Source organism: Somniosus microcephalus, chromosome 6, assembly GCF_052327205.1.
Source record: "Somniosus microcephalus isolate GS21.2 chromosome 6, FLI_Smic_1.0, whole genome shotgun sequence".
NCBI lineage: Eukaryota > Metazoa > Chordata > Chondrichthyes > Squaliformes > Somniosidae > Somniosus > Somniosus microcephalus.
In genome coordinates this window covers 246,136,831-246,151,522 of record NC_140992.1, presented here as the reverse complement: position 1 = coordinate 246,151,522, position 14,692 = coordinate 246,136,831, and the positions used below count along the sequence as shown (strand labels likewise).

Genomic DNA, 14,692 nt, shown 5'->3' with positions numbered 1-14,692 from the left:
AAAGATAATTTATTGAAAGATGAGAAACAGAGTTTAAAAAAGTACTATCATAATGCAATATGCAACTGAAATCAAAAGATGTATTGCATATCATGAAAGTAATTTCGATGATAAATGTTTTTGACATTTCACAGAACAACGGAACCACAGAAAACTTCTTTAAAGAAGGGCCCAGCACTAACTGCTCACTATCCTGGTAAAAGTGAGGGCAAAGAACTCAAGGTACTGGTTCAACCTGAGACACAGCACAGGGCACGGTACTTGACGGAGGGTAGCCGTGGCTCTGTGAAAGATCGGACACAACAAGGCTTTCCAACAGTAAAGGTAATTGTCTTCCCTGCATTTGAAAAGAATTGCTGTTAAGTAAACAGAAACTTTTTGTTTCGAACAAGGGGACATACTTTTAGAATTTGAGGTAAGCCAGTTAAAAGCAAATCCAGATAATTCACTGAAGCAAATTAAACATCCAAAATGGGGCTGTGCGAATGTGGAAATGCCCTAGAAGGCCAAAGACAAAGTCAATTGAGGTGTTTGAAAGGAAAATAGAGACTTGGGAAGTAAAGGTATTGAGGCTAATGGGGGAAAAGAAGGGAATTCAGATTGCTCTGATTTGTGCTCTCTCTCATAATTTCTACTAGAGTCATATACACAAAGTTAGGAGGCCCAGTAATTTGTGTAGATGGGAGAAGGAAGTGGACAAAACTATAGCAGATGGAGTTCAATGTGAGGAAGTGTGAGGTTGTCCACTTTCCATCAGAGCAAGACAAATTGGAAATATTTTCTTAATGGCGAGAGACTAGGAGCTGTGGAGCAGCAAAAAGGATTTATGTGTCCATGTACACAAATCATTAAAAGCTAGTGCACAGGTACAAAAAGTAAGCAGAAAGGCTAATGGAATGTTGGCCTTTATTGCAAGGGGGTTAGAATCATAGAATGGTTACAGCACAGAAGGAGGCCATTTGGCCCGTTGAGCCCGTGCTGGCTCTCTACAAGAGCACTTCAGCTAGTCCCATTCCCTGACCCTTTCCCCGTAGCCTTGCAATTTTTTTTCCTTCGGGTACATATCCAATTCCCTTTTGAAAGCCATAATTGAGTCTGCCTCCACCACCCTTTCAGGCAGTGCATCCTAACCACTCGCCACATAAAGTTTTTCCTCATGTCGCCATTGGTTCTTTTGCCAATCACCATAAATCTGTGTCCTCTGGTTCTCGACCCTTCTGCCAATGGGAACAGTTTCTCTCTATCTACTCTGTCTAGACCCCTCATGATTTTAAATACCTCCATCAAATCTCCTCTCAACCTTCTCTGCTCTAAGGAGAACAACCCCATCTTCTCTAGTCTATCCACGTAACTGAAGTCCCTCATTCCTAGAACCATTCTCGTAAATCTTTTCTGCACCCTCTCTAAGGCCTTCACATCCTTCCTAAAGTGCGGCACCCAGAATTGGACACAATACTCCAATACTGAGGCCGAATCAGTATTTTATAAAGGTTCATCATAACTTCCTTGCTTTTGTACTCTATGGCCTCGATTTTAACTGACCCATGGAGTCGGGATTGGAGGCGTGCGGGGGGTTAAAGTCCCGAATTCGGGGGTCCCGACACCATCCCGCCCCAAACCCGCCTCCTTGTAAGTTTCAAAGGAGGCGGGTACCCGCCCCGCACTGGGACCCGCCTACCCGAGACGGGAAGGGATTAGTGACAATTAACTGCCTGTTAACAGGTAGTTAACAGGCAGTTTTTAGCCTAATCCCTATTTTAAAGCTTGAAGTGTGGGATTCCCAACGGCTCCAAACCACGGCAAGTTAGAGGAGTCGGGCCGTCGAGTTGAAGGACTTGGAGGGGTCGAGATGTCGGTGTTCAGGCGAGTGGTGGGTGCATGAGTGCAAAGGTAAGTGTGTTTGGTGTGTTTGGTGTGTCTAAAGAAGTTTAAATTACCTGTACTTACCTTTTTAGCCTTCCTTCCTCTAGGTTTCGGGAGTCCATCATCTAACCGGCACAGAAAGCAGAACGGCTGCGAACTGTCAAAAGTGACAGCCTGCAGCTTTCTGTGCCAGAGAGATTTCTAACTGAGTTTGTGTAGAAGGACTCCGGTTAGAAGTAAGACTGTCAGTGTTTGGCAGCTTCAAACAGCTGTGAAACACTGATATTTCATCTGTCAAAACGTCTTGACAGATGAAATTTCAGTCTGTGACGTCACCTGTTGCTGGGTGGCCCTTAATTGGCCTGCTGAGCCCGCCCAGCGGGCTCAACAAGGTCAATCAAGTTAAAATCGCATGGATTGGCCGCATCTCGATGGAGGCGGGACTACAACCCCGAAAGTTGTAGTCCCGCCTCCTTCCCGACTTCTGAGTGAAAATCACCCCCTATGCCTCTATTTATGAAGCCCAGTATCCCGTATGCTTTTTTAACCGCTTTCTTAACCTGCCCTGCCATCTTCAACGATTTGTGCACATATATCCCCGGTGTCTCTGCTCATGCACCCCCTTTAGGATAGTACCCTTTGGTTTATATTGCCTCTCTTCGTTCTTCCTACCAAAATGTATCACGAAGAGAGGCAATATAAACTTTTCTGCATTAAATTTCATCTGCCACATGTCACCAGCCTGTCTATACAGAAGTGTAATACAAAAGTGAGGAAGTGATGCTTCAGTTGCATAGACCCTTGGTCAGACCCCATCTGGAGTGCTGTGCTCAGTTTGGGCACCAAACTGCAGGAGAGATTTATTGACCTGATATATTGAGGGGGTACAGTGCATCTTCACCAGAATAATACCAGGGCTTAAAGAGTTAAATTATGAGGCCAGATTGCACAAACTTGATTTGTATTCCCTTGAGTATAGAAGTTTGAGTGGTGATCTAATAGAGGTGTTTAAAATTATAAAGGAATTTGTTAGTGTAGTTACAAAGCAACTATTTCCTCTGGTGGGGGAATCCAGAACAAAGGAGGCATAATCTTAATGCTGGGCCATTTCGGAGTAAAATCAGGGAGCACTTTATCACACAAAGTGTAGTGGAAATGTGAAACTCTCTTCCCCCAAAAGGCTGTAGGATTCCTTGGTCCATTGAAATTTTCAAGACTGAGATCGATAGATTTTTGTTAGGGAAAGGTATCAAGAGATGTGGAGAAAAGGTGGGTAAATACAGTTGAGGTACTGATCTAATTGAATGATAGAACAGGCTCGAGGGGCTGAATGACCTACTGCTGTTCCTATATTCCAATGTACTTGTGCTCACCACAAACATCTGCTTCCATCAGCAAACACGTGCTTACCATAAACTGAATTTTGGCCTTATGTGCATATTATCTAGGAGTTAGTGTGCCCAAGGTGAACATAAACCTTTTTCGTTTGGCGTGTACACTTATCCCCATAACTCCTAACCAATGTATTTGACAAAAAATAACATGCTGACATACCATATCTTTCAGGCTGGAAACTACTTATTAGTGTTTATTAAGGGACAGAAATAACACGAAGCAAATTGGATCAATCAACAGAATGAGTACAGTGGTAGACTAATTGATTTTTCACCAGTACTTGATAACAGTTCCAAAACAATAAGAGCTCTGAATTCTTAGCATTTCTCTGCAATACCTATCGTAACATTGATCAGGTGTATATGATGAGAAGCTTTTTCGGAGAGCTTCTCAGTAGTTTCTGACTCGTATTGGGGTACAGCGGAAAAGCAACTGAAGAGCGCAGATATGTCTCTCTTCCTTTGAACCAGGTTAATACTAAGAAAGATAAACGGATGTTATTCGCAGTTGAGTAAAATGATCAAAGTAGATGCCAAAGTCAGTAGGGATGGACTGAAGATGGATAATGTGCTGCCAATGTTAAATAATTTTGTCATTCTGATGCACTTTGCATTTTCTAATATTGCTGAGCAATATCAACAGCTTGGTCCTAAACAAACGTCTGCTATAACCGGCAGATGCAAATTCAGACAAAGCACAACTGGCTGTTTTTTGTAAAATAAAGTTTATTTTGATGTGCTGTTAGAAATCCAGCTTGGGCAGATAATTGGCAAGTAACATTTGTACCACACAAGTGCCAGGCAATGACAATCTCCAACAAGAGAGCTTAACCACCTCCCCTTGACATTCAACGGCATTACCATCACTGAGTTCCTCACCATCAACATTTTTGGGGGGCCATCATTGACCAGAAACTCAATTGGACCAGCCACATAAATGCTGTGACTACTAGAGCAGGTCAGAGGCTGGATATTCTGCAGTGACTGGCTCACCTCCTGTCTCCCCAAAACCTCTCCACCACCTACAAGGCACAAGTCAGAAGTGGAATACTTTCCAGTTGCCTGGATGGGTGCAACTGCAATAGCACTCAAGAAGCTCAGCAGCATCCAGGACAGAGCAGTGTGTTTGGTACCCCATCCACTTATTTGAACATGAACTCCCTCCACCACCAGCGTACCGTGGCTGCAGTGTGTACCCAAGGTTTCTTCGGCAGCATCTCCCAAAAACTTGACTTCTACCATCTACAAAGACGAGGGCAGTGGATGAATGGGAACACCATCACTTCTAAGTTCCCCTCCAAGTCACACACCATTCTGACTTAGACATACATCACCGTTCCATCATTGTTGCTGGATCAGAATCTGGAACTCCCTACCTAATGGGATTGTGGGATTGCCTTCGCTACACATACTGCTGCGGTTCAAGAAGGCAGCCCACCACCATCTTCTCAAGGGAAACTACTAGGGGTGGGCAATAAATGCCGTGTTGCCAGTGACGCCCACATCCCGAGAATGAATATATAAAATAAAAATTTGCAGTTTCTGTTTATTTGCTTTGCTGTTCTTAAAGATTATCTATTTTCTAAGGGCAAAGGTTGATTTCAAAATTATAAGAACATTTCATAGAATCATAGAATGATACAGCACAGCGGGAAGCCATTCGGCCCATCATGCCTGTGCCAGTTCTTTGAAAGAGTTATACAAATAGTCCCACTCCCCTGCTCTTTCACACAGCCCTGCAAATTTTTCCCCTTCAAGTATTTGTATTTATCCAATTTCTTTTTGAAAGTTATTCTTGAATCTGCTTCTACCACCCTTTCAGGCAGGGCATTCTAGATCTTATCAACTCACTGCATAAAAATTCTTTTTCTCATGCCGCCTCTGGTTCTTTTGCCAATTACCTTAAATTTGTGTCCCCTGGTTACTGACCTTTCTGCCACTGGAAACAGTTTCTCCTTATTTACCCTATCAAAACACTTCATGATTTTGAACACCTCTATCAGATCTCCCATTAACCTGTTAACCTTCTTTCCTCTAAGGAGAACAACCCAGTTTCTCTAGTCTCTCCACGTAACTGATGTCTTTCACCCCGGTACTATTCTAGTAAATTTTTCTAAAGTGTGGTGCCTAGAATTGTCCACAATACTCCAGTTGGGGCCTAACCAGTGTCTTATAAAGGTTTAGCATAACTTCCTTGCTTTTGTGCTCTATGCCTCTAATTATAAAAGCCAAGGATCCCGTATGCCTTTTTAACAGCTTCCTCAACTTGTCCTGCCACCTTCATAGACTTGTGTATGTAACCCCCCCCCCCCCCGGTCTCTGTTCCTGCACTTCCTTTAAAATTTCACCATTTAGTTTATATTGCCACTCTTCGTTCATCCTACCAAAATGAATCACTTTACACTTCTCTACATTAAATTTCATCTGGCATGTGTCTTCCCATTTCACCAGTCTGTCTATGCCCTCCTGGAGTCTGTTACATTCCTCCTCACTGTTTACAACCTTTTTGTGTCACCTGCAAACTTTGAAATTATACCCTGTATACCCAAGTCCAGGTCATTAATATACATCAAAAAGATATATACTTATATACCTTGCACTTAAGTAAAGATTTGTTATCTGTTAAAACTCCACTTTTAAAAGTTAAAATTTTCCTTGTCATATTGAAGATTTCATATAATAAACTCTTCAATTATTTTCTTTTAGTTGGAAGGTTACAATGAACCAGCAATCTTACAAGTTTTTGTTGGTAATGACTCTGGCCGAGTCAAACCTCATGGTTTTTACCAAGCATGCAGAGTCACTGGGCGAAATACTACTCCTTGCAAGGAGGTGGATATTGAAGGAACAACTGTGATTGAGGTCAACCTGGATCCTGGAAATAACATGACACTAGCGTAAGTAATTGCTGAGATCTACTGATATCACTAATGTATTTTCTGGTAAATGGATAAAACATATGGAAGGTACTTATTTTGGGTGTTAAAATTGTGTGAATATTGGGTTTTCATTTTGTGATCCCCTATTATATCAGTTGGTATTTGTGCTGATGATCTCGGGCGCATCAGCAGTGCAGACCAACAATGTCCCCGCGTGGGGAGGGCAAATGCTGGCCAACATTTGCCCTCCCCACGTGGGGACATTGTTGGTAATAATATTGGGTGAGGAAGTAACTGGACTTCATTATGCTGCTCTACTGTTAAGTAGCTGCTGACGTTTACCGTCTAGGTGCACACATGAAGAATGGTCACTTGGGCAAAGTATCTAAATGTAAAAAACACCCTTGGAACTGTACTGCAACATGAATTTTAGCCTTTAGGCGAAGTGGAGCAAAATGAGATGCTACCTCACACTAGTGTTCATAAAAAGGAATACATTAGGAGAGATCAATTGTGTCCCAAATGTAAATTAAAAGTGAAATGAAATATCGTAGTTTTCATTTCACAGAACTAACTGGAAGCTTAAGCTTCAGCAACTTCATCTCTCAGAGTTCAGATTTGTGAGTCTCTGGTGGATTATTGCTTTATTGATACAGCAAAGCTAATAAGCATCTGTGCTGAGTTTAAGGTTTATACGTGGCTAGTATATGGTCGGGTGACTGAACGTGTTCAGTACTGCCACCAAGTATAATGTCAGCATGATCCACCCACTTACCTTTGATAAATGCAAAGTTCCTGGTCGAGCAACAAAAACAGAATGTGGCTCAGATGATTGAGCGTTTACATCTGTGTTAAGTCCTAAGCTGAAACTGTGTTCATCAGTTTGAATTTTTTTATAGTTCTCTGTAGGGTGCTTATTAAGGAAGATCTCTATTATACACTGTATCAGTGGTCACATTGCTATCTGGAAGGTGTGTAAAATTTGATTGGAATGCAGGACACAGACAACATTTATGATTGTTTCAGGAAAAAACAAACTGCAATCCCCTCCATTCCATTTCAATTTCATCACATGTGCATTTCATTCCAATTTAATTACTATACAATTATGATAAGTTGTGGAACAATTTCTTGCACATTGTTTAAACTGCCTTAATGCACCAGGTAACATGATACTTATGTTTTTCAGTTGGTGTGGTAAACCACTGTTAACCTGTACATGCCTGTGTGGTAAACCACTGTTAACCCTGTACAAGCCCAGGCATGTCTCAGCCCCTGGCTCCACCCCTAAGCCCGGGTATAAAGGTGACTCACCACCCTTCCCCCGGGAGCTCTTAGGATGGATTCACTAGCAGAGGCATGCTCTAGTTCTTAGTCAATAAAAGCCTACTTCATATAAGTCCATTTCGTAGTCTTTGGTATTGTTGATAGCGCATCAATTTTATTGACTAATTTTCAACATGGAGCAAATCTTGAAGCCGGAACGTTTAGACCTGGATCCTCAAGCAGCAGATGCAGCCAATAACTTTGAACACTGGCTGAGCTGTTTCGAAGCCTTCCTGGAGGCCTCCAGCACTACTGTCACTACAGATGACGCGAAACGGCTTGTCTTGAGTTCACGGGTGAGCCACCGAGTCTACTCGATCATCTGAGACGCCACTACTTACGCGGCCGCCATCGCGACGCTAAAGGAACAATACGTGAGGCCTGTTAACGAGGTCTACGCCAGACACCTGGCTACCCGAAAACAGCGCCCCGGGGAATCGGGCGCTGAATATTTACTGGCACTGAGAGTCCTCGGCCGGGACTGTAATTGCAAAGCGGTGACGGCCAAGGAATGCATGGAAGACCTGATCCGAGACGCCTACGTAGCCGGCATCAGGTCCAACTATACTCGGCAGAGGCTGCTGGAACAGAGGGGGCTCGACCTGCAGAAGACGGTGGCCCTCGCTAACTCGTTAGACGTGGCCCTCCAGAACATGGACGCCTACCCCCCTGACCGGATGGCCACGTGGATGCCACGGGAGCAGCCATCTTGGGACCCGGTAAGGCCACAAGCCGCCAGCAGCCCAACTACAGCTGCAATGACCAGAGGCCAGAAATGCTACTTCTGCGGCCAGGCCAAGCACCCCAGACAGCAATGCCCAGCAAAGGACGCGACCTGCTCCAAATGCGGCAAGAAAGGCCACTACGCGAGAGTGTGCAAGGCGAAATCGACCCCCAATTCCAGCAGCACCGCGTGTGAACCGTACAGGCCGCCATTTTGGACCCCACCAACCACGTGTGAGCCGTGCAGGCCGCCATTTTGGACACCACCAGCCGAGGGGGAGCCGCCATCTTGGACACCATCTCGGGACCAGGCCCTCGGCGCGGGCGAATACTACAGCGACCCACCGACCTCGACGATGGCCTCCATCACCCTGGACCAATCTAGGCCCCGTCAACTAGCCAGGTCCATGATGAACGTAAAGGTAAATGGCCATGCCACAAATTGCCTTTTCGACTGCGGAAGCACGGAGAGCTTCATCCACCCCGACACGGTGCGACGCTACTCCCTATCGGTTATGCGCACACGCCACCAGGTCTTTATGGCCTCAAAGTCCCATACGGCGGACGTCGGCGGCTACTGTGTAGCGACTCTGACAGTGAACGGCGTGGAGTACAGAGAGTTTAAATTCCTTGTCCTGCCACAGCTCTGCGCTCCCGTACTGCTAGGATTAGACTTCCAGTGCCATCTGGAGAGCGTCACGATGGCATATGGCGGGCCCCTGCCCCCACTTACAGTCTGCAGCCAGCAGAATTTAAACACGGCGCCGCGCAAAGTATGCAGCCTGTCCACCCTGAAGGTCAAACCCCCCCCCCAGTTGTTCGCTAACCTCGCCAAAGACTGCAAGCCAATTGCTACTAAAAGCAGGCGGTACAGTGCCGGGGATAGGAGCTTTATTAAATCGGAAGTACAAAGACTCCTGAGGGAAGGGATTATCGAGGGCAGCACCAGCCCATGGCGAGCCCAAGTGGTGGTAGTAAAGACCGGCGAAAAACAGCGCCTGGTTATTGATTACAGCCAGACGATCAATCGATACACGCAATTAGACGCATACCCACTTCCCCGCATATCTGACATGGTCAACCAGATAGCACAATACCGGGTATTCTCGACGATTGATCTGAAGTCGGCATACCACCAGCTCCCCATCAGGCCTGAGGACCGCCAGTACACGGCCTTCGAGGCTGACGGTCGCCTCTACCACTTCCTCCGAGTCCCCTTCGGCGTCACCAACGGGGTCTCGGTCTTCCAAAGGGAGATGGACCGGGTGGTTGACCAGAACGCGCTGCAGGCCACCTTCCCCTATCTAGACAATGTCACCATCTGCGGCCATGACCGGCAGGACCACGACGCCAACCTAGAAAAATTCCTCCGTACGGCCCAACGGCTGAATCTGACATACAACAGAGAAAAATGTACGTTCCGCACCGCGCGCCTCGCTATTCTTGGCTTCGTGGTGGAAAACGGAGTCATCGGCCCCGACCCCGACCGAATGCGCCCCCTCCTGGAACTACCCCCCCCCCACTGCCTAAAAGCCCTGAAGAGATGCCTAGGGTTCTTCTCTTACTACGCCCAGTGGATGCCCAACTATGCGGATAAAGCCCGGCCCCTCATCAAGTCAACCTCCTTCCCCCTGACGGCAGAGGCCCGTGCGGCCTTCACCCTCATAAAAGAGGACATTGCGAAGGCCACAATGCACGCAGTGGATGAGTCCATCCCTTTCCAAGTGGAGAGCGATGCATCTGACTTCGCCCTAGCCGCAACCCTTAACCAGGCGGGGAGACCCGTGGCCTTCTTTTCACGGACCCTCCAGGGCCCCGAAATTCGACACTCCTCAGTCGAGAAGGAGGCCCAGGCGATAGTGGAGGCTGTACGGCACTGGAGGCATTACCTGGCCGGTAAACGTTTCACCCTGCTCACTGACCAACGGTCAGTAGCATTTATGTTTAACAACAGACAAAGGGGGAAAATCAAAAATGATAAGATACTGCGGTGGAGGATCGAGTTACCCACCTACAACTACGATATCTTATACCAGCCCGGGAAACTTAATGAGCCCCCAGACGCCCTATCCCGTGGGACATGTGCCAACGCACAAGTCGATAGGCTACGGACCCTCCACAATGATCTCTGCCACCCGGGGGTCACCAGGTTCTTCCACTTTATTAAAGCTCGCAACCTGCCTTACTCCATCGAGGAGGTCAGGACCATGACCAGGAACTGCCAGGTCTGCGCCGAATGCAAACCGCATTTTTATAGGCCCGACAGGGCACACCTGATTAAAGCCACCTGCCCCTTCGAACGTCTTAGCGTCGATTTCAAGGGGCCCCTTCCCTCCTCTGACCGCAACACGTACTTCCTCAATATTATTGACGAGTACTCCCGTTTCCCCTTCGCCATCCCCTGCCCGGACATGACCAGCGCCACAGTCATCAGGTGCCTCCACGACCTGTTTGCCATATTTGGCTTCCCCAATTACATCCACAGCGACAGGGGCTCGTCGTTCATGAGCGACGAGCTGCGCCAGTACCTGCTCGAGAAAGGCATAGCCACGAGCAGGACTACCAGCTACAACCCCCGGGGTAACGGACAGGTAGAGAGGGAGAATGCAACGGTGTGGAAGACCGCCATGCTCGCCCTAAAATCCAAGGGCCTCCCAATCTCCCGCTGGCAAGATGTCCTCCCCGATGCGCTCCACTCCATACGATCACTGCTCTGTACTGCCACAAACGCCACCCCTCACGAGAAGATGTTCGTCTTCCCCAGGAAATCCACCTCGGGGACATCACTACCGCCATGGCTGACGTCTCCGGGACCCGTCCTGCTCAGGAAACACGTGAGGAGCCATAAGACGGACCCCCTGGTCGAAAAGGTTCACCTCCTCCACGCCAACCCACAGTACGCCTACGTGGCGTATCCTGACGGGCGGGAGGACACAGTCTCAATTCGAGGCCTCGCACCCTCAGGTACCACCCAAAACACCATCGATCACCATCCACTACCTCCACCCACCACCACTACCCACGATGCACCACCGGGGTGTCTACCACGAACTGACGACATGCCGGTGCCATCCCTACCCCGAGAGGACGACACGCCAGTGCTCCGTCCCACGCGAGAAGCGGCCGCGGGCAAAGAACCGCCGCAACCGGCACCACGAAGATCATTACGGCAGACAAGACCCCCGGAGAGACTTTCGTATACGAACTTTTGAAACACTTCACCCCGCCGGACTCTTTTTTAAACGAGGGGTGAATGTGGTAAACCACTGTTAACCTGTACATGCCTGTGTGGTAAACCACTGTTAACCCTGTACAAGTCCAGGCATGTCTCAGCCCCTGGCTCCACCCCTAAGCCCGGGTATAAAGGTGACTCACCACCCTTCCCCCGGGAGCTCTTAGGATGGATTCACTAGCAGAGGCATGCTCTAGTTCTTAGTCAATAAAAGCCTACTTCATATAAGTCCATTTCGTAGTCTTTGGTATTGTTGATAGCGCATCAGTTGGTAAGAATTCAACAAATTAATTTCATTAACAATACAATTTATTTTTTTTAACTACTTTTACCAATGCAAGTTGTTACTGATGAAAATATTTGTATTGTGTTGGCTTGATTTGTGAGACTGCAGCAGTAACAATGAGCTATTAATCCAATGGAGTTTGGTGAACCAGTTTCAGACCAGGATCTATGAGTTTGCCTTGTCCTCTGGAATCTGTGGAGTGTTTGGCAAACCATTTTGGGCAGATCACGGTTCTGTATTTTGCAATCCATATTTACCTTCCACAATTTATCTTTCAAATTGCAGCAGTGAAACTATTACTCTCGGATGCAAAGTTTTAAACTCTCCTTCTTCTTCTTCTTAGGCAGTCCCTCGGAACCGAGGATGACTTGCTTCCACATTAAAAATGAGTTCGCAGGTGACTGATTAGTCCAATGCGGGACCTACAGTCTCTGTCACAGGTGGGGCAGACGGTGGTTGAAGGGATGGGTGGGTGGGGTGCTTGGGTTGACGTGCGCTCCTTGCGCTGCCTGTGCTTGGCTTCCGCTTGCTCCCGGCGAAGAGACTCGAGGTGTTCAGCGCCTTCCCGGATGCTTCTCCTCCACTTTGTGCGGTCTTGGGCCAGGGATTCCCAGGTGTCGGTGGGGATGTTACACTTTTTCAAGGAGGCTTTGAGGGTGTCCTTGAAGTGTTTCCTCTGCCCACCTGGGGCTCTCTTGCCGTGCTGGAGCTCCAATTAGAGCGCTTGTTTTGGGAGTCTGTCCGCATGCCCGATACGAATGTGACCCGTCCATCGGAACTGATTGAGCGTGGTCAAAGCTTCGATGCTGGGGATGTTGGCCTGAGCAAGAACACTGAACGTGCGCCTATCCTGCCAATGGATTTGCAGGATCTTGCGGAGGCAGCGTTGGTGGTACCTCTCCAGTGCTTTGAGGTGCTTGCTGTACATGGTCCATGTCTCTGAGGCATACAGCAGGGCGGGTATCACTGCTGCTCTGTAGACCATGAGCTTAGTGCCGGGTTTGAGGTCCTGGTCTTCAAACACTCTCTTCCTCAGGCGACCGAAAGCTGCACTGGCACACTGAAGGCGGTGTTGGGCTTCGTCGTCGACGTCTGCCCTAAACTATTACATTTCACATTGGCGATTGATAAGGAAACCAGTTCTTCGTCTCAGCCACATAAAATTAAAGTAGTGTAGGCCGGGGGGAGGTTCCCTTCTCCAAAGAATATTAGTGAGCCAGTTGGGCTTTTATGACAATCCAGAAAGCTTTCATGGTTGTTTACTGGTGGGATTCAAATTCATAACCTCTGGGTGCCAGCCTAGTACCATAACCACCAGGCTACTGTACATTGACACTGCTGGTACACAGACAGCCAAGCTGAGATTGGAGCATGTGATGAATTACATAAGAGAAGATACATTCTTCTACGCAGTAGTATACTGTATTATATGTTCATCAAGTTGAAGAGATGTCTATGGTGAGCAATAAATTATTTTCTGGCCATTTTTTCACACCTTGGCCGGAATTTTCCAGGGTGGTAGCGGGCGCGATCAGTGGCGGATCTGGTGGGAAAGTTGTTATTCTTGAATGCGGGCCAGGAACCCGCTGTCATCCCGCCCCCACACTTGCCTTCCCCCCCATGCGCGTCTGTCATCGCGGAGCTGACCGGCAGTAGCGGGCGACCCAATTGAAATCATTATTAGGTAGTTTACAGGCACTTAAGAGTCTTTTCCACTTACTTTTTAAATTTCCCTGCATGGTCACGGGATTCACACAGCTCGGGAACCACATCTGTCAACCTGAGGTGGGAGTTCTGTGGCCATTGCTTCAGCTGATTACTTGACAGCATCAGACGTACAGTAAAAGCTCCCACTGATAGATGATCACTTTCCTTAGGCAGAAGCTGTTGCTTTTTCCATTTCCAGTGCAGATTCTGCAGGCTGCAAGTGTTTCCAGCAAAGTCTCCATCCAGTGTCACCTCATTGGAAGAACTCTCACCATTGACAGAATGCATCTGCCATCTGTACTTCACCTGCCATCTATTTCATCAACATGGGTGCCATTTGTACTGTCTCACTGTGGTCCTCGAAATCGGACCACGATGAGCCCCAACACCAGCAGCACCAGGCACACCAGCAGCACCAACAACAACGCCAACCTTCATCGCAATCACCCGATGCTGCACAGGACAGAGGACATCAGCACCTGAGCACACTGCTGCCAGGGATGGCCTCATAGAATCATAAAAATTTACAGCACAGAAGGAGGCCATTCGGCCCATCTTATCCATGCCGGCCAACAAAGAGCTATCCGCCCTAATCCCACTTTCCAGCACTTGGTCCGTAGCCTTGTAGGTTACGGCACTTCAAGTGCATATCCAAGTACTTTTTAAATGTGATGAGGGTCTCTGCTACCACCCTTTCGGGCAGTGAGTTCCAGACCCCCACCACCCTCTGGGTGAAAACATTTATCCTCAAATCCCCTCTAAACCTCTGACCAATTACTTTAAATCTATGCCCCCTGGTTATTGATGCTTCTGCTAAGGGGAATAGGTCCTTCCACTCTATCTAGGCCCCTCATAATTTTATACACCTCAACTAGGTTTCCCCTCAGCCTCCTCTGTGCCAAAGAAAACAACCCCATTCTATCGAATCTTTCCTCATAGCTCATCATGGCCAGATATAATTAACTTTACACTGTACACCCATATGGCTGCCACATGATGCACCAGGTTGGCACCACCCCACACCAACACCATAAAGCATCACTACAATGACCAAGCCATTCCTTTCACACTCACCACCATTGCAGGGATACCATTATGCCTCACCATTCACTGCAACTCACTAAGCCACTTCCAAAGGTGCACACAAATCTGTCCAAGACCAGAAAGTGTTGAAAATAAAGATTTTTATGTTTGACAGCACATTAACAGAAACTTTACATGAACATTGGATAAAATACCCAAGTGGCTACCCTTGTGCATTGTTAGTTGGTATGATTGCACT

General features: G+C 47.4%; 1 protein-coding gene across 1 annotated transcript in view; it reads left to right on the top strand.

The window, feature by feature from the left end:
- nfat5b (nuclear factor of activated T cells 5b) overlaps positions 1-14,692 on the top strand; it is a 176,600-nt gene that overhangs the window by 91,106 nt on the left and 70,802 nt on the right. Inside the window, exons 4-5 of the mRNA XM_085991713.1 lie at positions 135-324; positions 5,964-6,154. Of these exons, the coding sequence (XP_085847839.1) occupies positions 135-324; positions 5,964-6,154 (381 nt within the window). The remainder of the gene's footprint in view (positions 1-134; positions 325-5,963; positions 6,155-14,692) is intronic.